A 27,005-nucleotide genomic window follows, 5' to 3' on the forward strand; every position below is an offset into this window, starting at 1 on the left:
ATGAAGTGGAGAGATGGAAATTCAATAGAAAATCAAGCTAAATTATTAATATTTAATAAAATATAAACATTTATAAATGTGTAATAAACTATTCACAAGTACTTAATAACCAAATACTATCTTAAGAACTATGAAAATGACAGACTTAAAAATCAAACTAAAAAGTGTATGCATTGTGCATTTCTCATAAAAAAAAAACTTTGCAATTGGTATATTATCATAGTTCCCTGATGAATAAATATAAACAAAAAGAGAATAAATGCAGTACTGCCTCATACATGTTTTATGAACCTATACTGTATTGCAAATATTCTGAATAGATTATTGCACAACATTATGAAAATGTATTTCACTTAGTATAAGAGAGAACTTGGGTATAACATTTTCAATCATCAAATAAAATTCCTACAGTAAACAATGTAAAAAACTGATTAATGAAATAATAATCATGAGGATTATTGATGAGAGAGAGAGAGAGAGAGAGAGAGAGAGAGAGAGAGAGAGAGAGAGAGAGAGAGAGAGAGAGAGAGAGAGAGAGAGAGAGAGAGAGATATATTAACTTAACTGGAAAACAACATGGGCAATAAAATTACATATTACTTAGTATAAATATTCCCTAAACACAGTGAAACAGTTACAGTACATCCTATGTATTAAATAATTTTTCATAAACATAAAACACCTGGTTTATGGCTATTCTTTACCCAGTTACAGTAAATATTTCAAATATTTCCTGAGAACTGATGGGATTTATGACGTTTAATTACAGTACACCTGTAGGACAAATCACAGCCTGGGACTGGACTTATTCCTTTGAAAGTACGGTAAGAGTCCAAGGTATAGTTATATACCTGTATACGGTATGTAATTAAAATTCTTGTTAGCATCAAAATTGTTGGTAAATAGGGAAGTGGTCAATGTATTCATAAAAAACTAATAAAAATTCACAAAGGGTACTTTAAAGATATTACTGTACACCTATACATTTAATCATTTGTTCAATGTTTTACTGTAAACAATTTATGCTTCAGAACCTTATAAGTTTATATAAAGAGTGCACTGTATCTCCAAAATTCCCTGGAGCAATTCTACTGGCTCATTGTAAATTGAAGTCCAACATTTGAGATTTTACGGCCAGTCCAAAATATTTATTCAAACATTACAAGAGATGAATTTATGTCTATGTAAAGACATAACTGTAATACATATTTCATGGGAATTCTCTAATTTTTAAAGACAAAGAACTAGAATTGACACAAGTACTGTACCTTAAAGAAATAATTGTTGAATCTTCAACAAAAGTTAAATTGAAAAGAAAATAATCGTCCCTATATTTGTTTTTTAATGAGAACTCTTTCTGTAACTGCATTAAGAAAATTAAGAACTTTAAATAAACGATCATAAAAGTATGTACAGGTAAGTACTGCATATTGTAATATCTCCTTTCAACTAGAATTTTCGGGCAATTGATCATGGAAGGTGTAACTGAAGGATATCGCAAGAATATTCTCTGGCTCTTGAAAACACTAACAACAAACAAACAAATTACACTGTTAAAAATTTGCCATAAAAAAACTGTAAAAATCCGGGAATGAACGTTGCCAGGCATTTAGCGTTTTAAAAATGGATATGTTGACGTAAAGGAGTGATATTACGGTCACCAACCCATAAAAGATAATAACAAAGTAAGGTAAAATTACGGTCACCTGTATTTTATTGAATTACGGCTCAGAATAGTATATTTTTTCGGAGAATTTTCGATTAAAATTACTATTTTTATTCAACAGTCTATCTGTTCTTGTTTAATACCTTTATATATCAAACAACAGTATGTAAATTACTTGAAAGATTTTATCATTATTACTAAGCTGTTTAAGAAAAGGAATTGTAATCACAGACCTCACCATTTGACATCGATTTACTGTACTGTCATCAAATAGTTAAAGAAGACTGATCCATTAACATCAGGAATTGATATTAGTAATAAAGAATGTATAGTAGTTTCATAAATTCAAGCCTCATATTTTACTAAACACATCACCATGGAGTAGTTGCATATTACCAAATGCCCACTGCCTTCTTAAAACTAGTGAAATTTTGGCAAGCACTAGATTGATGCCTCACAATCAATGAGAGTAACTAATCTCATCACACCAGCTGATTTATTAACTGAATGCTCTGAACCGGTCTAAATAATGACTTCCATTTTTTCTGTTTCTTCTAAACTTTGTAACTTTATCAGTAAATTTGTTTTCTTACATATATTCACTGAAAAAGTCACAAGGTTTAATTAATAACATACCCCACCTGATATACACTTTATAGTATAAAATATATGTTTGTAAAGGTATGTAACAAAATTGAGCCTTTAAAAGTCTGGGTGGGATATAAATGGGAGATGGGCACAATATTAAGAGAGATGAAATTAGGAAAACTACCCCAGGGAAGAAGAATAATCATGAAAATTCATTAAACAAAATATTGATTTCATACTGATAAAATTTCTAACTCATACCAACATCCAAAAATCTAGAACATATGATAGCTAGAAATTCTCACACAAATAAACGGAAAGACATTGCAATACCAAAGGCTGTAACACACCCTCTATCTATCAACCTGACATAATATTCTATCCTTACAACACAGATATGAGTGACATAATTAAGAGGGAGAGGTAAGCCCTACCCAAATTCAGATTATTACGAATTTAATTTACATGTGAAAAGATATCAGAGACGGTTACTATTAAAGTGTATTCACCCCACTAGTTATGGCCGGCAGACTAAAGTCGAGGTTAAAAGTGAGTCCTGACAGTGCTGCATGTCAGAAAGACTCTCTTCCTTTTCCTCTACCCTTTAGCTTGAAAATTTCCTTTGTTTTAATAATCACTATTTGATTGTTTTAAGAAGGTATGCACCTGATTACATATCCTACTGAGGTATATGTAAAACATGTATACTGTAGTTTGTTTGCTATGCAGAAAAATTGATCTACCATAATTCTAGGATAGCTGTTTAAAATTCTATTAAAGGCACAAGACTGCATTATGTATCACAAGTTGAAGTTAATTTCAACAGAAATGTTCAAGAGCTTACATCAAAAGCATATGTGCTCCTAAAAGCTTATTGCTATAAAGTGACTTCTACAAGACATCTTTATGCTGGTGTAATTTCTTATACTTACCATCTTTAAGCTTCATACTTATTTCTTAAGTTTGTGGCCACAATTTTCATCAAATGTTGAAGAAATATCAGCAATCCTCTGTTTTCATTTCCATACATTCAGAATCTTTTAGGGTTTGCTTCTCCTCTGGACGTTGCTCTTGTGACAAATTTTCATTTTCATCCTTCCCATAAAAGTGAATGGTCTTGTGGAGGCTAAGAAGTATTATTTCTGTTATCAAGCAGCCTGCCATCAAAGCTGAAAGTAATAGTCGTTATTATTATTCATATGGAACAAAAATATCAGATCATTGATCAATAAAGAAAATTTCATGGAATAAGTTAGTTAAAGGCAATAAAACAATTAATTGGTAAAATGGAGAAGTAACAATCGATAACATTTCTATAAAAAGAATAAGAATATATAACATATTTCAAAATATTCATATTTTCTAGCAATACAAATTTAAATCTTTTAAAATGGGGAATGTTTCCAGCAGAGCTGAAACAGGTATTGAATATGTTAACATCAGGTGGTGCGCCTGTTAAAGGCTGTTCACTTTTAACCAGCTCAGAACTGAAAGAGGTGGTTAAGGTAGAAAGCTTACCTTTAAAGGACTTGGGTTTATATAGCTAGGAAAATTTTAGATTAATTTTAAAATTAATTTGTTCCTATGTGTATAAAAACCTTTCATCCTTTAAGTAAGGGAGACTCACTGATTGCTGGGTCAGACGTCCCCCTATAATGGAACTGGTTGATTCTTTTTCTTCTCTGGAAATGTTAGTCTACCTGGTCCTATACAGGAGTAAAGGAGATGACTCCAGCAACCACCTAATTGTCCACCATACGGATGAGTGGGTTGAAAGGACCTGGCCTGTAGTAAGTAAGATTGAAACGTGGTCAAAGGAGGAATCCCTTACCCCAGAGGGGAGAACAGTCCAGAATGTAATATCTAGCTTACGATGATCAATGGGTTGATATACAATATATTCCACCATCCTCCCCCTCGTCAAGCCAGGAGGGGAGACACTCCTCTAGGTATTCTAAAAAATGGAGCTCAGAAGTGTAGCTTACTAGCATAAAGTCAGATCCAGAAAATAATGATATGACTGCTTCATACCCCAAGAGAGGGGAAGAAAAGATATAGATGAAAGTCATTTTACCTTTCATTCCAGACTTACAGCTACTCGTTACCATAGACAAGATGATTCCTGATCCATGTGAGAGCTGGATTGGCCACACAAGTATAGGCAGGACCAAGAACAAATGTGTCAGGGGACTTGTGGGTATACTACAATTGGTTAAAGGCTGTGAGGTCATTTGGAGTCTCCACACTCCAGCCTTCAATACCTGGCTAACTGCAAGATTCCTCTTGAAGGATAAGGTGGGACCTATACTCTTGACTTCTTGAGCTCTATTCCTGGCTAGTAACCTGACCTTCTCAAAAGTCAAGGCATATGCCATACGGATGACCTCACGAAGCCAGAAAGAGATTGCGTTCTTCGACACCTCTTTCTTGGTTTTGCCAGGTGTTGACATTTAAGTCTGGGATATCAAGTCCTTTTCAGATAGCACTGCAGACCCCTCACAGGACACAAAAGCATTTCTTCTCAATTGCCACCTGATGCCTTACGTTGAGAGGGGTTGGAGGTCTCAAACCATCAGTCGTGGACAGAAGGGTTCTGAGTATTGGCCATGAACTTTGGCACAAACTTAAGATACACCTCCTTCCCATCTTCAAAGTGGGTGACCAGAAAAGAGAGACCGCGCAAATAGCCCACTCTGCTTTCCGACACTAAGGCTAGCAAAACACAGTCTTGAGAGTTAGATCTCAGTCTGAAGACCTACTCATAGGCCTAAACAGGGTATGAATAAGATCATTAAGGGCGAGGGTCCCGTTCCACTTTGGGGGCCTGAGGTCTTGGGGTGGGTAAGACTACTCAAAGTTCCTTATGAGCATAGACAACTCCCACAAAGAGGCGAGGTCTATAATCCTTCAGTTGAAAGACCGTACTCAAGGCTGAGCAGTAGTTTTTGACAGCTACTACTGAGAGCTGCTTCTCTAGGCGAAAGAAGAACAGGAGATCTGTACTAGAGATACTCAAGCCAGAGAAGTATCCTTTCTACAATAAAAATCGCAACAGATGTCCACTTTGCCTGGTAGACAGCAGTTAAGGAGCTTCCCAGATATTATGATCTCTCTTGTGCAGTCCCTCACATAAAGCCTTTCGCTCAGAGGAGAAATTCCACAACTTCATGGATTGGTAGTACCTCTAAAGATGTGGCTGACACAGAAATGTTGTCCATTAAGGTAGTTCTCTCGGGACCTCGACTAGAAGTGTCAACAGATTAAGATATCACTTGTATACGCCATCTGGGAGCCACTAGGGTCATCCTGAGGCCTGGATATGATCAACACTTGGTTGATCAGCCAGTAGATCAGGCTGAATGAAGGAAAAGCGAAACGTCCAGTTGATCCCGTTTGTGTTAGTAAGCTTCTTCGAAGATAACACACAAATTTGGAACAGGGGAACAAAGGGCTGGGAATTTCCTGTTTAGCTATGTGGCAAACTGGTATATCCTTGTCAAATTCTACAGGGCAAGAAGCCTCTCTGCTACACAAGGATGTAGTAACTACTCCAACCTTACAACCTACCTCTGGAAACTGAGTACTTCTACTAATACATTCCTCTTACCTGGAATGTACTTGACTGACATCTCTACAGTGTGGAACATTGCTCATAAATATACACTTCTTCAGCTTGCAAGACAATAACCCCTTGCTTGTTGATGTAGGCCACTATGGTGGTGTTGTCCCTCATCAACACTAGCAAGTGCCTCTTGAAATGTTCCTGGAATTACTGCAGCGCTAAAAAGGCTGCTTGCATTTCAAGGACGTTCTGTGCAGGTGCTTCTTTTCATCTGACCACACTCCTGAGGTGTCCAGGTTGCATAGATGTACACCTCATCCCTCCTTTAAAGCATTTAACACCTGCATGTCCGGAAGTGGGATGTCGAGTGTAACTCCCCTGGTGAAGTTTTCCTCGTTCTACTACCAGGAAAATTGTCTCCAGACTCATGTCCCTCTGGAACAAGAAGGTTATGAGGATCCCTGCGGGCTGACCAGTGATCTTTCAAACACCACTGAGAAGGTCTCTGGTGGAGGTGACCGTGAGGATCAAGCTTCTGCAGCAAGAAAAGGTGGCCGAGAAGAATGCAACCTCTGTTCTAAAAGTATTCTCATGGACAGAAACCTACTTGAGATTGATGATGTGACCATCTGAATTAAAGACCCTTGCTGCAGCAGTGTTTATCAGCATGTCCAGATTACTTCAACCTCTGCTTGGGTAGAGATCGTGACCTAATGCGAGAAGGCCATCTCGATCCTGTACAAACTGCCTCACAAAAGAGGCCAGGATTAGCCAATCGTCAACTTACATCAATAGATTCATCTCCTGTGAATGGGTTTAACTGCTACCAAGATGAAGACCCAAGTGAGTGCCTAGGGAGCAGTACAGAGTCCGAAGCACAGAATCTTCAACTGGTACACCCTACCGTAGAGGTACTTCTGAGAGGAGTGATGAATGGGTATTGTACTTGAGATCCACTGAAAGAACGAAGTCTCCTCTGATGTGATTCAGCAGAGAACGTATTTGTTTCAATCTTAACTTCATTTGAAGATCAAACCTGTTTGGTGGAGAGAGGTTGATGACCGGTCTCCAGCCCAAGTTAACTTCTCTACCAGGAAGAATTGACCGTAGAAGCTCTGAGACTTGTCTCGAACAAATTCAGTCACATTCTTCTTCAACATCCCTTTCTCCTCCATTAGAGGATCGGTTGAAAACACTACTGGTATGTGAGATGGAGAGGGGGGGAGGGGGGGCTGATGGTCCAAAAAAGGTAGCCAGTATTGTAAACATCCCTAAGGACACTCATTACCCAAGGATCAGCTCTGTATCTCTGCTAGGATTCCCAATGGCCAAACAGGCATCTCACTATCTGGCATAGCCCCATCCACCACCTGTTGTTAACTACCTCGATAACAAATTCAACACTGTTCCAGCTCCACTGAAGACAGTCCCTATTTCAAAAGACGAAAGGTTTGTATAACCGTAGTACCAAATTAATTTTATCATATCCTTACCTGCTGGAATACCATGGAGAATATACCTAAAACTGTTTAGGTCATAAAGCCAGCAGAATCCCTGCTTTCCACACTTATTTTGCCATAACTGACAGGAGTAGTCTGTGAAGAATAAGCCCTTTTCAATTTAATTTCTTCATTACTAACATTTAGATTCTTGAACATTATCATAGATAGTAAAAATATCATATATATTAAGGTACCTTAATAATGATTTGATTTATGAAAATTTGGTCCAACTATCATGCACTGGAATATTAGGATATTCAATACCTCACATACAATATAAGTTTTAGAGTGTTTCAAACAATTATGACATTTATTTATATTATAAATAAAAACATACTTAAAACATAAGTCAAATTCAAAACAAAAATTATGGGGGTAACGGAGGGAGGTAGCAGTGTTTGGCTGAAGAAATAGAGGGACTATAGTCAATTCTTTTTAGTGAGGCAGATTTGCACCGACTCGCCGGGAGGCCCTTTTCGCTCGGAAAAGTTTCCTGATCGCTGATTGGTTGGACAAGGTAATTCTAACCAATCAGATAGCAGGAAACTTTTTCCGAGCTAAAAGGGCACCGCTGCGATTCGGTGCAAATGCGCCTCATTAAAAAAAATTGAGTATAGTAAAATACAGTGTAACATCTTAACCTACAAACCTAACTTAAAGAGATTAATCATGACCTGACTAAGGGTGGTTGGCTAAAAGGAACTCCCCCTGACTTGATAACTTCTAAACAATTAATATTTCATTATGATTCAATTAAACATATTTGGAAGTCTCGGTACCATAAAAATATCCCAACCAGACCATCAGCCTTCTTAAATACTGTAATACGAACTTATGAATAGAGAAAAACAAAGGAAATAAGTACTGTACAGTATAAGGTAAGAATGCAAAAAGGAAAATAAATAAAATTAGGAAAACATAAAAATGTACATATATATATATATATATATATATATATATATATATATATATATATATATATATATATATATATATATATATATAAATATATAAATATATATATATATATATATATATATATATATATATATATATATATATATATATATATATATATATATACATATATATATAGCGGAGCCTTTGTATATCAGCGGCCAGTTTCTACCGCGTGGATTAAAAATGGACATCAACTAACATAAACTTTCCCCCCTAACCTAACCTACAAGCCATGTCCTTAGCTATTTACCTAAAGGGGGGACTTACGCCACCCTGCGACCCCCCTTTCACTGCCGTATTCTAAGTTGGACATAATAATACATACAGGTGGCCCCTATCATACATACAACCCCAATATAGCAATATAAACTGTAATTGTATTTACCAATTGCCCATCCAAAGATTATTGGAGCTGGTATTGAAGAAAATAATGCTAAAGCAGCATTAAATATACCTAAGCCCATATCCTTGTCACGCTCTTCAACACACCTGCAATTTTGAAAGAAATGTCAAGTTCACTTTACCTTAAGTAACATGACAAAGATGCTTCTGAAAGAGTTTCTTCTAACTATCAGGCAGAATAATTTTGTCAAAATCATTTAGTTTATTTATTCTATGAAGAAAATTAAGATATATTTTGTTGCATATTTAGTGGTGGTGACTATTATAGTAGTAATTACTTGGTTAGACCTTTACAACAACTCTTAATTCTTTGCAGTTACTTTATGGTAGTAATTACTTGGTTATACCTTTACAACAGCTCTAAATACTTTGCAGTTCTTTTGGTTACAAAGGGAAGTGTTATCTACCATCTAATTTACACTTTTTTTACTGGGATTCTTTTCAAGTTGCTATCTATAATCTTTAACTTTTGGTAAGCTTTATAAATACTGTATATAAATTGGACTCAGTGATTGTATTTAAATACTCTTTTATTCAGTAATATAGTTCCCTTAAGTTTTCACACACAAAACAATATAGCCCTTAGAATTGATTGAAAAATAGCAAGTCAAATCTACATCTAAAATGAATCTGAGTAAAACAGCATCTTCAAATGAAGAAAAAGCGATTAAGAATTGGTAGACCAAATTCATACAAGAGAACATATAAAAAATTGGAGAAAGAAATTTAAAAAAAAAAAAAAAATTTAGCTGAGCAATTTGGGGACTTGTTTGTGTTTAGAGTTGGACATGCTGAAAAAAGATTACATCAATACATGGAAATACACTACAAATATAGATATATAAATTGCATGTGTATGTATACCATATACTCTATAGAGCAAAAAAGAAATTCTCAAACTGACAAGTTGGCCAAATCTGGTAACCCTAAAGCTATTTCCATATTGTACCAATAAAATACTAGAAGTGTTATAAAATACCTTACCTCAAGAGTATAAGATTCACAGGTACCCTACTTGCAGCATGGGTCATCTTTGTAAGTACAGTCAAGGTCAGGTACATATAGAAAGCGGAACAATTGTGATAGCAGTATCCGTCGACAGCGAGACCTTCGGAGACTGTATCGTTAGGCTGTTCAGAGAAACCGTGATTTCTCCCTTGTATACTGCTGTCTATTGATTCCAATGCAGTGCTGCTATTCTGTAATAAAAATGAAAATCATAGTAACAATACTGTAGTATCAATACTTTTTACATCTCAAAATTTGACTAAAAACATCAAATTTTGCTAGATTCTAAGTAATGTTCCGTATCATAAAAATGCTTGGGTTGTTTTCCCTCTGTTAATCATATCTATAAAATCTACTACACAAAAGGATATGTAAATAAGATTAAGTTTAGAAAAAAGAGAAATAATTAGTTGAAAGAATCAGTCAAGGTTTTACATAAACATGAAAACTTTCAAAATCTTGGAGTACTGTAATTATACCTATAATTTAGAATAACTAGAAGGTACAGGTATACAGTTTCCTTTCCTCACTGGACTATTTTTTCTGTTGGAGCCCTTAGGTTTATAACATCTACTTTTCCAACTAGGGTTATAGCTAAGATAGTTATAATACTTACCATGAATACAGAGGCCTTTTTCTCTCTTCCTGAGCAGGAACAGTTTTCATAAATCTGTCAATGAAAAATATTAACCATTGCTCAAAAGTGTCTGTCATAGTTAAATAATATATAGCACTACATCACTACAGACTCAGTAAATAGTTTCCTTATGCTTCTAGAATCAAGACATTGGGTCACAACATGCTTTTCCAGATGTTTTAGTAAAATATTACAGAAAAATTACTTGAGGTAACTGATAATGTTTAAAGCATGAAAAATTAGAGGCGTCATTTCTTTGAAATAAGAAAAACAGAATACAGTTGCAAATATATTGTTCTTAACTTATATTCAAAATTAAAAACAATATCAGACTTTATGAAAAATCTCCAGGTAACTTGTATAACCACTGTTTTAAAATATGCTTTAGAGTTCCCATAAATTCTACAAAATCATAAGTCTCGTCAAAAGACAAAATAAAATTCCCGAACAAGTTTTGAATGCCAAAATGTACTGTACATAATAGAAAGCTTACTTGGGTTTTGTTTTGTTTATATGACAAAGAACAACCAGCCATGCATGGGTTGTAAAATATGTCGACTCCATCCACACAGACGGGAGAAAATCGGAATGAACATTTGCACTTGGAAGAACATTCAGAGGAGAATCTGAAAACAACATTGCATTTGATAAGTAGAATTATAAGAATTTTCAGATACATACTCTAAAGAACTGCTAAATCCAAAATTATTTGGCAAAACAAAATGGTCTTCGAGTGATATATTACCAAAAGGTGTTTGCATGATCAAAGCCTTCTTGCATAATTGCCTGAATATTGCATGACATGGAGACTAGATGCTAAAATCAATCACTTCTCTTTTAAGAACAAATCCTTCAAAAGAACCCCATTACAGTAGTCTATAATGAGAAAACCAATATTCACTTTTCTTTCAAGAACAAATATCTCAAGAGAATACTCTTTGTCTAAAAGGAGACATGATAATTTTGTTGAAAAATATAACAACAAAAGACTTACTTATTCTTGTCATTTATACCACTAGAGGATGCAGTCGAAGGAATCTGAAGAGAAACTGTATCCCTGGTTTGTAAAACAAGATCCATCCCATGAATTCTATCATGCTTGCACGAAACGTTGACCTTCGAGAGTAATTACAAAAGAAGTCAGTTCACATATTATGCGCAAAGATCAATGCATTCTGAAAATTTGAGTAACTAAACATATTTGTATTTGAGTTAGATAACAATCCCATTATAGTAGAAGATAATTCACTTATGCTTTACAATTAGCACAATACTGTAAAAGAAATATTCATATCCATGTACAATAAATCTTCTTACATTTTGATAATACAGGTAGGCATACATGTTAGAACTGTACTGAATTTTGTGCATGCAGAAAAATTTTATTGTAATTAGATTTAAGTTATTTTGTGCTCAGCATACAACAATTAATTTTGAATAAATATATATATGATTCACATGCATTCACACACGACCAGCTTAAAAATGTTTTACAGTACATACAAACAACTACAGAACTTTGGGGATATATCTTTAATAGTAAAGCTCAATTGTATTCTTCTTCTTCTTCTTCTTGGGGTATTAAAGCCAACACTTGTTGTTGGCACGGGCCTTTCCCTTGGTTGGCCCGTACCATTCAAAGGGGCAACTTTTTTTTTAATTTGCAATTAATATTAATCTGCAGCAGCAAAAATCTTCATAAGTAATTTCACTTTCAAAACAATATGGACATAAAATTTTCTGGAAAAGCTTGTACTTACCATACACAAATGAAGAATTAGATTTGTAGCAGATAGGAATGCCATGAAGGAAAGGACAAACTTGGCTCTTGGACGAAAGAAGGTCAAGGCACTTCCTGTTCCGAGCCAGCCTACCAAGGTAGCAGCCGTCGCAGCCCCCGCTTGAAGAAAAAAGGTAAGCTTAGTCTTCAGGCAACCACGGCATTAAGAAATTTGAAATTATGTCTTGCAATACTTTTAACAGCATATATTCCATAAATATCAATAATAAGCAAAAGCATTCTAACTACCAAACACACGCAATGATTGGAAGTTTAATGTACAGTATTCATGTTTTTTGATGCTGTGCATAGGAAAAAGATTATGTAACCATTTACAAAACATAAAATGAAGCAAAGTAGATAAATACCAATGTACTGATTAGCTTTAGCTGCAGACATCTTAAATTGATGCTCAAGATACTTGGGCTTAAAGGTGATGTAACCAAAGAAAGCAAACCAGAAAAAAATTTGGTTGATGATGATTAGAACATACACTTTATTGGTTAGAATCCGTTGAGCGCTGGGCCACATGGCTGAAAACAGAGGAAGGGAAATATAGGACGATGTTTCATATAAACACGTAAAATACATTCACCCCTTAGTCCCTGGCACGGTCTGATTCTCTAGCCTGTGATCCCTGGAGATCAGGACTAAGGGGTTCCTACTGGATATGTACCCGTACTATTGGATTACTCATGAATTAGGACTGGAATAGCTTCTTGAACATTGAATATATGAAAGTGGATGCAAGAGAAAAAACTGCATAATCAAATATGCATTAGATCTATTGCATAATATTTGTATAATATTTCTGGTTTATGACAGTACAGTAGAGTACACTAATAGACTTATATGTAAAAGTTGGAAAAGCAAATAGCATTTGTAACAATCATATAGTAATACTGTCTGCATACTTGTGTAATCTAATTTGTACATGCTATTCATATAGTGTAGTGTATAATATACATTATCTGCTTTTATCATTGCATTACTCTAATTATTTACCTGAAGGACTTATTTATTAAACTTTTTATCAAGATTCCCCGAGAAAAAATTAATTCATAATTTTAATGAATGCAAGTTAGAAACAGATTGCATTATCATAATTAAAGACTGGATAGTTGTGAACTTATGGTTTAAAATATTAATTTGATCTTAGTGCAAATTAACACACAAAAAGCTTCTTCACTAAGGCCAAAATTACGATCAAAATTTTGTCTAATACAATATTCATCACTTAAGGGATTAAATAAATAAGTCTATAATTCTTTGAAATGTGAAGATTGATTTAATCGTTAAATGGAACTGCAATGGAAATTCTAAATTTAAACAGCGCCTACTGCTATACTGCCTAATTTTTGTTACGTGAAGTTGATTTGTTTAATTACAATTAAAGTTCATAGTGATACAATATACACATATATGCATACAGTATATACCATGATTGTATTACTCTCAGCACTAAATAGATTTATAATAAAGAAGAAAAATTTGAAAGAAGTTTCATTACCACCACCATCTTTAGCTTTAGCTGGTCGCATTGTTTTCCTAAATTCCTGGAGATACTCTTTGCCCTTTTTGGCAGCAGCCCGGAGGTTCTTCAGGGCTCTTTTCCTGGCCCCCGGAAGGGTCTTTGGTAACAGTAACAGTGACCAAGTGATGAGGAGGAGAGTTGCTCCAATGAATAAATACCCTGTAAACAGAGAAGAAAATTATCCTATCAGTGGAATTTTCTTCTAACTTTTGAATGCAGGTTTCAGAAAGCTAAATCAGCATATAACGGGACCACAAACAAACTAAATATAATATGAAGATAACGTGAAACTTCACAAATTGTCGTTTGTGAAAATTTTTAAAAATAGATTTCTCACAATTTAAAGAACTAGCTTTTCAAAGAATCTGTACATTGATAAATATAGTGAAAACAAACAATGAAATAATTTCTATGCTTTTGAAAATAGGATTTTTTTTCAAATTTAAAAATAATTAATAATTTAATGTTATATAATATATGGCTTTGTACACATCTTTGGATGAATTGAAAATCACCAAGTTGTTAGGTACAGTTACTGTAAAACTCTTTTCAACACACAAAGGCTAAAGCAGAGACCTGTACATTTATTTCATCAACTTTTTCACAATTCCTTACCTATCCACCAGGCTCCTATCCATCTAGGATGGTCTGGTGATAAATTTGGGGTATTATTAGGGTTAACCCAATATCCTAGAGCTAAGGCAGCCATTGAATATCCACAGACTGGACCCAGAATTCGCAGACTTCCAGATATTGCTACAAAGGAAGAGACATGTTTAGATACATTGCATATGAAGAATTCATGAAAGCTTGATTTTTTAGAAAATACGGCAAAACACTAATTGGTGTATAGACTATTCTTAATCAATGTAAGTTTAGACTGCTTGGACATGTGTGTTAAGCAGAAGTCAATTTTTTGGCTCTAATAAGCTTATATATCTATCTATATATATATATATATATATATATATATATATATATATATATATATATATATATATATATATATATATATATATATATATATATATACAATAAGAAGAGTGATTTGTCCACTTTGTTCTTCTTTGCCTGACAAGGGACTCAGTCGAGTTTGGTTGGTACTGCTATACTATTTATTTTTATATTAATTAATAGCATTACTTTAACCCGTTACTACAAGAAATAGGCAGCAAGGACTTCTGGCTTTCCATAAAGCATGGAATTTAAGATGTCAGGATTCCAGCGTTCACTCACCAAGGAAGAGAGGGACTCTATCCTTCCTCACAGATTCGTCCAAGTACGAGTATCCAATGGTGTAGTACAACATCGAAGCAAATCCTGCCAGCATCTAAAAGTAGAAAAAAAGGTAATTAGACATTTTGTTGTAAATGAAACTAAAAACACCTGTGAATAAATTTGATTGTATGGAAATATGGGAAGCAATGTTATTTTAGCAATTATAGATTTGTTTAAATTCCTGATAACAAGCCATGCTTTTAAATAACCCAAATTTGATTGTATACGTTTGTAGGTACAGTAGTAGGTTGGCCAGGGCACCAGCCACCCGTTGAGATACTACCGCTAGAGAGTTATGGGGTCCTATGACTGGCTAGACAGTACTACATTGGATCCTTCTCTCTGATTACGGTTCATTTTCCTTTTGCCTACACACACACTGTATAGTCTGGCCTATTCTTTATATATTCTCCTCTGTCCTACTACACCTGACAACACAGATTACCAAGCAATTCTTCTTCACTCAAGGGGCTACTGCACTGTAATTGTTCAGTAGCCACATTCCTCTTGGTAAGGGTAGAAGAGACTCTTTATCTATGGTAAGCAGCTCTTCTAGGAGGACACTCCAAAATCAAACCATTGTTCTCTAGTCTTGGGTAGTGCCGTAGCCTCTGTACCATGGTCTTCCACTGTCTTGGGTTAGAGTTTTCAGCCTGTTCAACATAAAAAAAAACCATTTACTGCAAGTTTGAACTTTTGAAGTTCTACTGATTCAACTACCCGATTAGGAAGATCACTCCACAACATGGTCACAGCTGGAATAAAACTTACCTGGGCTGCTAATAGCAAAGTAACTACTGTGTATTGTTCAATGCCAATCTGACTCGATTCCTCATTGCAAGACACCGATGATGAGGAATTAGAAGCATCACACAACATGCCACCTGAAATTATTATTATTATTATTATTATTATTATTATTATTATTATTATTATCGTTGTTGTTGTTATTATTATTATTATTATTGTTGTTGTTGTGTAATATTAGTATTGTTATTATTATTATTATTATTATTATCATTATTATTATTATGTTATTGTTATTGTTGTTGTTTTTGTTGTTATTATTATTATTATTATTATTATTATTATTGGTGTTGGTGTTGGTGTTGGTGTTGGTATTGGTGTTGTTGTTATTGTTATTGTTGTTGTTTTTGTTGTTATTATATTATTATCATTATTATTATTATTGTTGGAATTGTTGTTGTTGTTGTCATTATTATCATTATTATTATTATTATTATTATTATTATTACTTGCTACATACCGGAAAAAAGCATACAATATCCGTAGATGATAGTTCAAAAGCATATGCAAAATTTGAGGGAAAGCACTCTTGAGAGTGCAGACCTCCGCCACAGCAACTTATTACTCGAGATTAGGGTAAATTTGGTCGACCTATTGCTCGACCTTGATCTTGACCTTTGACCTAGGACTTTCAAAAGTGGATCACCTCTACGTCTCAACATAACAATTAATCCCAGAATGTTTCACTATTTTATGAGTGAAATTGTGACAAGGAAGTTGTTCACAAACAAACAAACGGACAAACATTAAGCGAAAACATAACCTCATTCCAACTTGGTTGGTAGAAGTAATTAGGGATCATAAAGCATGGTTTTATTTCAGCAGTCGCAATATTGAAACAACGCTGGCCTTCATATCAACTATGAATGTGAATTATGCATGGAGTATACAACATGTGCTTCATACACGCTTATACTCTGTAATGCTATTGGTTAACTATCTCTCGCTCTCTCCCGCACTGATATTAGGAAAACCCGTTAAGCTTGCCATCTCATGTTTCATATTGTTTGTAATTTTGTGACATTATTGCCATCAACTGTTTGCATATAAGCTCGTTATATTTTTTAATAGCTTTCATTTGCATTCACCTATAGTCAATTCTTTTTAGTGAGGTAGATTTGCACCAACTCGCAGGGGTGCCCTTATAGCTCGGAAAAGTTTCCTGATTCCTGATTGGTTGGATAAGATAATTCTAACCAATCAGATAGCAGGAAACTTTTTCCGAGATAAAGGGGCATCACAGCGAGTCCGTGCAAATGCGCCTCATTAAAAAAAATTGAGTATAGTCTCTATTAGTACCTAACACAGGAGGATCGTAAGATTTTGATAAAAGTAGCATTATTTTTGTATCCTGTTGTACACATAAGACAGAATGCATTTCAAGAAAAGTATATTCAAGAAAAGTATATTCAAGAAACTTTAATACCCCAATGCAATCTAATGTAATAGTTAATGTCTAAAAGGGAAAAACCTAACATATATATGCTGGTGATATATATTTTGAAATAGTGTTAATTTTAAATCTATTAGACGTACCCTCATCAGTCAAAGACAATGCAGCCTTTCAATTTAATAAAAAGAGTTACATGGCCATTCCATTCATTGTTGAAAAGCTTACAGATTAATCAAGTAAATTTTGGTGAAATTTTAGTTTTTATCGTTGTTCTTAGAAAAGGGAACAAAATCGACCTAGCAAACTTATGAAATAATAATTTATTATTATTATTATTATTATTATTATTATTATTATTATTATTATTATTATTACATAAGCTACAACCTTAGTTGGATAAGCAGCATGCTATAAGTCCAAGTGCACCAACAGTAAGGAAAGGAGATATAGAAACTGATAGAATAGTGTCTGAGTGTACCCTCAAGCAAGAGAACTCTACCCCAAGACAGCGAAAGATCGTGGTACAGAGGGTATGACACTACTATACTCATTTTTTTTAATGAGGCGCATTTGTACTGACTCGCAGCGGTACCATTTTAGCTCGGAAAAGTTTCCTGCTATCTGATTGGTTTAGAATTATCTCGTCCAACCAATCAGCGATCAGGAAACTTTTCCGAGCTAAAAGGGCACTCCTAAAAAGAATTGACTATAAGTTCAAACGAAATGATGCCGAAACAGCCTCAAATCTGACCAGTGAGAATGGATATCAATACTGTAGAAAAAGTACATGGATCTTTGACTGGCCAGACAGTACTACATTGGATCCCTCTCTCTGGTTACGGCTCATTTCTCCTTTGCCTACACATACACAAAAAAAGTCTGGCTTATTCTTTACACATTCTTCTCTTTCCTCATACACTTGACAACACTGAGATTACCAAACAATTCTTCACTGAAGAAATCAACTACCGCACTGTATTTGTTTAGTGCTATTTTTCTCTTGGTAAGGGTAGAAGAGACTCTTTGGCTATGGTAAGCAGCTCTTCTAGGAGAAGAACACTCCAAAATCAAACCGTTGTTCTCTGGTCTCGGGTAGTGCCATAGCCTCTGTACTATGGTCTTCCACTGTCTTGGGATAGAGTTCTCTTGCTTGAGGGTACACTTTGGCACAATATCCTATCTTATTTCTCTTCCGATTGCTATTTTGAAGTTTTTATAGTTTATATATCGAAACTTATTCTAATGTTGTTATTGTTCTTAAACTTCCCTTGTAGTTTATTTCCTTTCCTCACTCGGCTATTTTTCCTGTAGGAGCCCTTGGGCTTATAGCATCCTGTTCTTCCAACTAAACTCAATTTTTTTTAATGAGGCACATTTGCACTGACTCCCAGCGGTGCCCTTTTAGCTCGGAAAGGTTTCCTGATATCTGATTGGTTAGAATTATCTCCTCCAACCAATCAGCGAGCACGAAACTTTTTCGAGCTAAAATAGCACCCCTGCGAGTCAGTGTAAATCTGCCTCATTAAGAAGAATTGGCTATAGGGTTTTAGCTTACCTAATTATAATAATAATAATAAAACCTGAAGACATCAGTAGCTCTAAGAAAACTCACGGTTTTTGTTCTTCGCAGTGAGGATTGACTTGGGCGACTGCTGAGCGTCATGTGAGGACACGTGGTCCCCTTCTCCGAAGATGAAATGAGGGGTGGCTGCCAAAACACAGCCAATAGTCGCTCCCAGCATCCCTACGGCTAACCAGCGAGGTCGGTGGCCCTTCCCAGCTAGGTAGGTGATGTGGACAGATAGCGCGAGTTGCACCAAGTCATTTCCAGTTGTGGTGAATCCTTTTTGAAAGAGAGCGAATGTTAGTAAACAAGTCATGGTTTGTAAATAGGATGAAATATATGAATTATAGTTTAATGTAGACCTCCGCTAACTCTTTAAAGGTTTAAAGGCCACTCATAAATGGCAGAGGCAAGGGACAGTGACATTGCCCTATCAAGCAGCACAATTCCCAAGAGACTGGCCATATTACATATAATCAGTGCCTAAGCCCCCTCTCCACCCAAGCTAGGGCCAGGGAGAGCCAGGCAAAGGCTGCTGATGACTCAGCAGATAGGCCTATAGGCTACCCAAAACACCCCCACCCTCCTCAGCTCACAAGGATGGTGAGGTTGCAGCGACCAAAGGAACTAACGAGTTTGAGCGGGACTCGAACTCTAGTCTGGCAATCACCAGGCAAGGATGCTACCACCGGTATCTGAACTATATAGATATTAGTTTTCTAACGTTAACGTAAATAGGTCTAAGGCACCTGAACCAACCTGACCTTTTGTTGTTAAATTTGTTCTACTCATCAAAGGCTGTTGACCCATAATCAACAACCGACCATTTTGTAATATGACCTTTTTAATGGTCTGAGACACCTGCGCCATACACCAAAAATATCAATAAACTTAAGGCGTAACTCTTAGCAGCAAATCAGTAATATTCATAACTGTAACTTGTGACTCTACAATCATAACAACCTAATTAATTCACCTGAGACTTTGCTAGGGAGGCTGAAGCGTTTCTCTATCGTTGAGAGCGTAGCATTGCTGTAGGTGTAGAACATACCCTGGACGAGAGCCACAACACTCGACAGGAACAGGTACGTGACAGGTCGAGCTAGCCTCTGTAAGTATCTGCTCCTCAGTTTACCCAAGCCACATCTGGAAGCATCAAGACAATATATATATATATATATATATATATACTGTATATATATATATACATACATATATATAATATATGCTGTATATGTATGTATGTATGTATGTATATATATATATATATGTGTGTGTGTATATATAAGCTATTGGTCTGCCCATTTCATCTGCATCTACATTAAAAAAAAAATTAAATTTCAAACTTAACAAGTAGGGTCAAAATCTCTATTAATTTCTTTGCCTAATATATATATATATATATATATATAGATAGATAGATAGATAGATAGATAGATCTGTATATATGGAGATATAAAGCAAATTTCTACTTCGCATCTGCATTTTCCTCATTTCAGTCGTTTGAGAGAGAGAGAGAGAGAGAGAGAGAGAGAGAGAGAGAGAGAGAGAGATTATCACATCTTGCTTCATCATTCGCAATTTCCTTTGCCTCTTTCATGTTTTTAAAGTTCCTTTTTTTTTTGGCGTTTCAACCACAATTTCTCCGTATCCTTTATTCTTCTCTAAATTTTGTGTGTTTTTGTTTCTTTCTTTTCATACTTTCTTTTCAATTTCTTTTATTACATCTATTGGCAAAGAAGTAAGCAGGTTACGAATTCACTCGTGTCTATTTCCACTCCCCTCAGAGAGCTATGGAAAGAATAATGATGGGAATAACACTAAGAGGCAGAAAAAGAGCAACATGGATACGAGAGCAAATTAAAGTAGAGGATAGTCTAACAATACGTAAAAGAAAGAAATAGACATTGAAAGGGCGTATAAGACAGACAATAGGTGAACATTAAGAATAACAGAATAGGTTCCTAAATATTGCAAAGAAAGCAGGGGAAGGAAGAAAAGACGATGGATTAACTAACTAAGAAATTTTACGGGTATGGACTGGCATAGAAAGTTCATAAACAAACAGACAAGTAAAAGGACATGTTTTTTAAAGGTTGTAAAGGTCGATAATGAATGGCAGGGGCAAGGGACAGTGACATTGCCCTAGCAAGCAGGACAATGCCCTAAGACTGACCATATATTATATGATCAGCGCCCAAGCCCCCTCTCCACCCATGCTAGGACCAATGAGGGTCAGGCAATGGCTGCTGATGACTCAACAGATAGACCTATAGGCTCCCTCAAACCCACCCCAACCTTTGCTTACAAGGATGGTAAGGTTGCAAACACTAAAGGCACTAACGAGCCTGAGCGGGACTCGAACCCAAGTCTGGCAAACACTGGTCAGAAACGTTACCAATCAGGCCACAACAACCTTTGTTCTGCATTTGACTAGTAACGGATGATGATGATGATGATGATGATGATTTTCACTCCACAACACATTATCTTAAAATATCATGGACGGATTTCAGTGAAATTTTCAGAAGGCCAAAGAAAAATTGATTGGAATTTTAGACGAATCCGGAACTAGAACCGGATACCGATAGCGGATTTTTTTTTTATTTTTTTTTTGGGGGGGAGGAGGGGTGTATTACTTCGAGTGTACATCCTACATGCTTTTTAGAGAACATGAAACTGCTACAGCATGAACTTGAAAATAGAGTCAAAGTCCTTTTCAAAATCGTTTTAGTATCGATCTTTCTTTCTAATGCGAATTTCCTTATAGATATCTTAAAAGTATTTATAAATATAATTTGTTACGATGAGGCGTGTGTGTGTGTGTGTGTGTGTGTGTGTTTGTGTGTGTGTGTGGCAAATAGAATTTAGTTTGGAATCTGTAAACTTACCATGACATCTGAAGAATGTTAGTTATCTTCCAAGTATTTATAAATATAATTTGTTACGGGGAAGGATGCATGTGCGCGCGCGCGTGTGTGTGTGTGTGTTTTCTAATTATTCACCAAAACAGCATTTCGAGACCTCACATCATAAATGTCTTTATGAAAAATTGTATATTCATTTTACGCCTAATTCAAAATGCGTCCCTTTAACCACTTTAATCACATCTTTACCTTTATCATCTTTTAAAGGTAACTTTTGAAACTTCACAAACTTTCAGAAATCTTCACGTTATCTTTGAAAACATTTAATGGGCCAAAATTATTTCTATGTTAAGTTTTCACACATTTTTCTCGAAATATGTAGTTGAAACTTTTCAGTATTTTCCTTTGTATTATCCATAACACACACACACACACACACACACATATATATATATATATATACATATACATATATATGTGCGTGTGTATATATATACACATATATATAAATATTTATATATATACTGTACAGTATATATATATATATATATATGTGTGTGTGTGTGTGTCTGTGTAGTAATGAATACACACACTGACTTATATAGATCTGTATATATATATATATATATATGTATGTATATATAAATATATATATATATATATATAGAGAGAGAGAGAGAGAGAGAGAGAGAGAGAGAGCATCCGCACACCTGCACATACACATAATACTCAAGTCTAGAGTACCCCTAAATCTACAATATCTATTTCAATAATATCCTGTACACACAACTCAAATCCACACTCACAGCGTATCCTCAACGGGACCCAGGATATCCTCCTCCATTCCACAGGAGAGGAATTCCTCTTCATATTTATCCTCCGAAGGATTCTGGTCCGCCTCCTTCTGTTCTTCTTCTCCTTCTTCTTTGCTGGTCAGTTCGACGCTGTTACCATCGGGCGCCATCTGCAATAGAGAGAGAATGGTTAGTTTTTTTTTTTTTTTTTTTTTTGATGTGACGAGCCTGGGCAAGGTTCGGGCATTGGGCTTCCGTCTCTCCTATGTTATAAAGAGCAAGTGTCTAATTATATTTATATATATATATATATATATAGGCTATATATTGTATATATATATATATATATATATTATGCATATATATATATATATATATATTATGCATATATATATATATAAATATATATATATATATATATATATACATATATGTATAAATACATATATATATATATGTATATATATATATATATATATATGCATAATGTGTATCTACATACATACATACATACATACATACATGTATAAAACGTTTGGCAGACTTTCCTTAACAAACTTCATCCTGCATGAGAAGCTGACTCGGGAGTTGAAACACTAAGCATCTCTGTCGTTTTCTTGTAGCTTCGCAAAAGTCAAACTGAAAAATCAGTTATATAATTTTTTTTTTCTTTTTTAAATCACCAATTCAGACCTTCATCAAGAAGAAAGTGTTCAGGTCTGATGGCACACAGCACGTGTTGATATCACTATTTTTCCCTATTGGAGCCCTTGGGCTTATAGCATCTTGCTTTTCCAACTAGGGTTGTAGCTTGGCTAATAATAATAATAATAAGAAGAAGAAGAAGAAGAAGAATAATAATAATAATAACGTTTTAATGATCAGTGCAATCTCTCACTAAAATCAAGGTATTTTTAGCAATGATAATAATAATGATAATAAGATATCTGTTTTGACGTTGTTACTGGTTTTAGAATGATTTATTGTTAATTTCTTCTCATCATTTATTCATTTCCTTATTTCCTTGCCTCGCTGGGCTATTTTTCTCTACTGGAGCCCTTGGGCTTATAGCATCTTGCTTTTCCAACCAGGGTTGTAGCTTGGCTAATAATAATAATAATAATAATAATAATCTAAATCTTCAGAGAGAGAGAGAGAGAGAGAGAGAGAGAGAGAGAGAGGATTACAAGGATTTTGGATAATAATAATAATAATCTTCAGAGAGAGAGAGAGAGAGAGAGAGAGAGAGAGAGAGAGAGGGGGGGGGATTACAAGGATTTTGGATAATAATAATAATAATAATAATCTTCTGAGAGAGAGAGAGAGAGAGAGAGGGGGGGGGGTTTACAAGGATTTTGGATGTCTCAAAGACTTTTTAGTTCATCCGGGAAGACTCTCCATTTGTCCTTGGGTAGAGCGATTTTGTTTTGAACGTTTAAAGAGTTTTTATGATCTTGTCTAACTTATTCTTGAATTCGTTTACCGTGTCACTGTTTATTACATCCGCATGAAGTCTGTTCCATGTATTTGCTATTTTGTATGTGAAGAAATAACCACATTGGGTGGTGCTTTATATTTTCAATTCCAGAGAGAGAGAGAGAGAGAGAGAGAGAGAGAGAGAGAGAGACCAATTTTGATGTCTGATATAGTAACTATAATTTAGGGCAGTTGAATACACCAATTTTAGTAACTGTAATTTAAGCTAGTTGATTACACCCATTTTCTACCTGATAAAACAATTGGTTATAATCTATATTTCATTATATTTTTCAAGGTCTTATTGTAAACTGATCAATACCAACCATTTTGTATCCACTATCAGATCAATGTGGACAGGAACTTACAGTCTATTAAATTTCTTTTTCCTGATCTAGATATTAATCTCTAGCCCCGGCGTTCAATTAGTTCGGTCCACATGTTGCATAAGATTGCTCATAATTCTGACCATCCTTTACATTCAGATCTCCCTGGACAGTATTCGTTCTGCAGCCTTTGTTCTGCAGTGGGCTAGTAACGGCTGATGATGATAATGATAATGCTTATGATGACACACACACACACACACACACACATATATATATATATATACGCTTCTCTCTCTAATACATATATATATATATATATGCATACACTTCTGTTTCTATATATATATATATATGTATATACACTTCTCTCTCTAATATATATATATATATATGCATACACTTCTGTTTCTATATATATATATATATATTCATTTATATATATATATATATATATATACATACATACATACATATACAGCATATACATATATATAAATTGCGCGCTGGTATGCATTTGTATGCACCCGAGCGTAATAAAAACTGGCGTAAGACAGTCACAAATGGTTCCATACTTCCCAACTGACTTTGATTGATCCCCAAGTCAACATACGATTAGAGTTAAAAACGGACACAAAGAATTATTCAAACAACAGGTTTTGCTATAATGATTTGGCTCTTTTGCCATTTTTATTATCTTTTCTCGCGCTCTCTCCTGTTTTATTTTTGCGTACTGTATCATTAGGCCTATTTTTATTAAGGTGTAGGTCTATTAAAGCTTTCTCCTATTTTGTTTTTAATGGTAAAATTTTGATAATAATTTATTCATATAAATCGATGTATGAAGAAAATAAAAGAAAGAAAGGAATTAAAATCTATAGATAAGTATTTAATACCCATCTTATTATTATTATTATTATTATTATTATTATTATTATTATTATTATTATTATTATTATTATTAAATGCTAAGCTAAAACCCTGGTTGGAAAAGCAGGATACTATAAGCCCAGGGACTCCAAAAGGGAAAATAACCTAGTGAGGAAAGGAAACGAGGAAAAATAAAATATTCTAAGAACAGCAAAAACATTGAAATAAATATTTCCTATATAAACTATAAAAACTTTAACAAAACAAGAGGAAGAGAAACTGGATAGAACAGTGTGCCCGAGTGTACCCTCAAGCAAGAGAACTCTAATCCAAGACAGTGGAACACCATGAAACAGAGGCTATGGCATTACCCAAGACTAGAGAACAATGGTTTGATTTTGGAGTGTCCTTCTCCTAGAAGAGCTCCTTACCAACCTAAAGAGTCTCTCCTACCCTTACCAAGAGGAAAGTAGCCACTGAATAATTACAGTTTAGTAGTTTACCCCTTGGATGAAGAAGAATTGTTTGGTAATCTCAGTGTTTCCAGGTGTACGAGGACAGAGGAGAATCTGTAGAGAATAGGCCAGACTATTCGGTGTCTGTATACCCAAGGTCTTTTACGTCACACCGATAAGACGTTACGATGAGACGTTGGGTACGTCAAGGGTACGTTGTCCCATGAGAATTATGGCGGAGACTTATTGGATTGGATTTCGAGTTTCATTGTGATACATATCGGGCGTAACAGCAACCCATAATTTCCGTGAGTAGCAGAGTCAAATGCCACCATGAATATTATACTTCTGAACAGTAACAGAATCGAACACACCAGTGACCTTTCCATATGACGTGTAAAAAAAAAAAAAAAAAAAAAAAACTTCATAAGGATTGCGTTATTGATTATACCTTTTACTTCCTCCTCTTATTCAACAGATGATACATGAGTTTTTTTCTCTCTCTCTCTTTTTATGGGTCTCGATCCTTCTTCCGTCAGCCTTTGATTTTCTTCACAGGTGTAATAATATAGGCTAATGTAGTCCTAATATGTTACTTAAGTCTGAGATAGTCACTCTTCTTCCTTAAATGTCTTTATTAGATGAAGTTTTCCTCTTCCTAAAATGTCTTAATTAGATAAAGTCTTAATCTTCTCCCTTAAATGTCTTAATTAGATAAAGTATTCCTCTTCTTTCTTAAGTGTCTTAATTAGATAAAGTCTTTCTCTTCTTCCTTAAATGTCTTAATTAGATAAAGTCTTCATTTTCTTCCTTAAATGTCTTAATTGGATAAAGTCTTCCACTTCTTCCTTAGTGTCTGAATTGGATAGTCTCTTTTCTTCCTCGAATTTCTTAATTAGATAAAGTATTTATCTTCTTCCTTAAATGTCTTCATTAGATAAAGTATTAATTTTCTTCCTTAAATGTCTTAATTAGATAAAGTATTCCTCTTCTTCCTTAAGTGTCTTAATTAGATAAAGTCTTCATTTTCTTCCTCAAGTGTCTTAATTAGATAAAGTCTTTCTCTTCTTCCTTAAATGTCCTAATTAGATAAAGTTTTCCTCTTCCTTAAATGTCTTAATTAGATAAAGTCTTCATTTTCTTCCTTAAATGTCTTAATTAGATAAAGTCTTCCACTTCTTCCTTAGTATCTGAATTGGATAAAGTCTCTTTTCTTCCTTGAATGTCTTAATTGGATAAAGTGTTTATCTTCTTCCTTAAATGTCTTAATTAGATAGTCTTTATTTTCTTCCTTAAATGTGTTAATTAGATAAAGTCTTCCTCTTCTTCCTTAAGTGTCTTAATTAGATAAAGTCTTCCTCTTCTTCCTTAAGTGTCTTAACTAAATAGAGTCTTCCTCTTCTTCCTTAAGGGTCTTAACTAAATAGAGTCTTCCTCTTCTTCCTTAAGGGTCTTATATATCTAACCTTCCTCTCCTACCTACTTTTTCGAAGATATAATGTCTTCCTCTCACAAAATTCTCAGAAAGGTAAGGTC

The 27,005-nt window shown here is 34.7% G+C and overlaps 1 protein-coding gene across 1 annotated transcript in view; it reads right to left on the minus strand.

Moving 5' to 3' along the window:
- Positions 1 to 489: 489 nt before the first annotated feature.
- LOC137654722 (solute carrier organic anion transporter family member 74D-like) overlaps positions 490 to 27,005 on the minus strand; it is a 35,219-nt gene continuing 8,703 nt past the window's right edge. The window contains exons 2-17 of the mRNA XM_068388618.1: positions 22,355 to 22,512; positions 19,658 to 19,827; positions 18,730 to 18,960; positions 15,689 to 15,801; positions 14,876 to 14,969; positions 14,255 to 14,395; positions 13,616 to 13,798; positions 12,474 to 12,638; positions 12,086 to 12,225; positions 11,320 to 11,441; positions 10,819 to 10,951; positions 10,305 to 10,358; positions 9,665 to 9,879; positions 8,664 to 8,767; positions 7,310 to 7,411; positions 490 to 3,423 (exon numbers count right to left, since the gene is read on the minus strand). Of these exons, the coding sequence (XP_068244719.1) occupies positions 3,254 to 3,423; positions 7,310 to 7,411; positions 8,664 to 8,767; positions 9,665 to 9,879; positions 10,305 to 10,358; positions 10,819 to 10,951; positions 11,320 to 11,441; positions 12,086 to 12,225; positions 12,474 to 12,638; positions 13,616 to 13,798; positions 14,255 to 14,395; positions 14,876 to 14,969; positions 15,689 to 15,801; positions 18,730 to 18,960; positions 19,658 to 19,827; positions 22,355 to 22,512 (2,295 nt within the window). The 3' untranslated portion in view covers positions 490 to 3,253. The remainder of the gene's footprint in view (positions 3,424 to 7,309; positions 7,412 to 8,663; positions 8,768 to 9,664; positions 9,880 to 10,304; positions 10,359 to 10,818; positions 10,952 to 11,319; positions 11,442 to 12,085; positions 12,226 to 12,473; positions 12,639 to 13,615; positions 13,799 to 14,254; positions 14,396 to 14,875; positions 14,970 to 15,688; positions 15,802 to 18,729; positions 18,961 to 19,657; positions 19,828 to 22,354; positions 22,513 to 27,005) is intronic.

This window comes from Palaemon carinicauda, chromosome 15, assembly GCF_036898095.1.
Source record: "Palaemon carinicauda isolate YSFRI2023 chromosome 15, ASM3689809v2, whole genome shotgun sequence".
NCBI classification, from domain to species: Eukaryota; Metazoa; Arthropoda; class Malacostraca; order Decapoda; family Palaemonidae; genus Palaemon; species Palaemon carinicauda.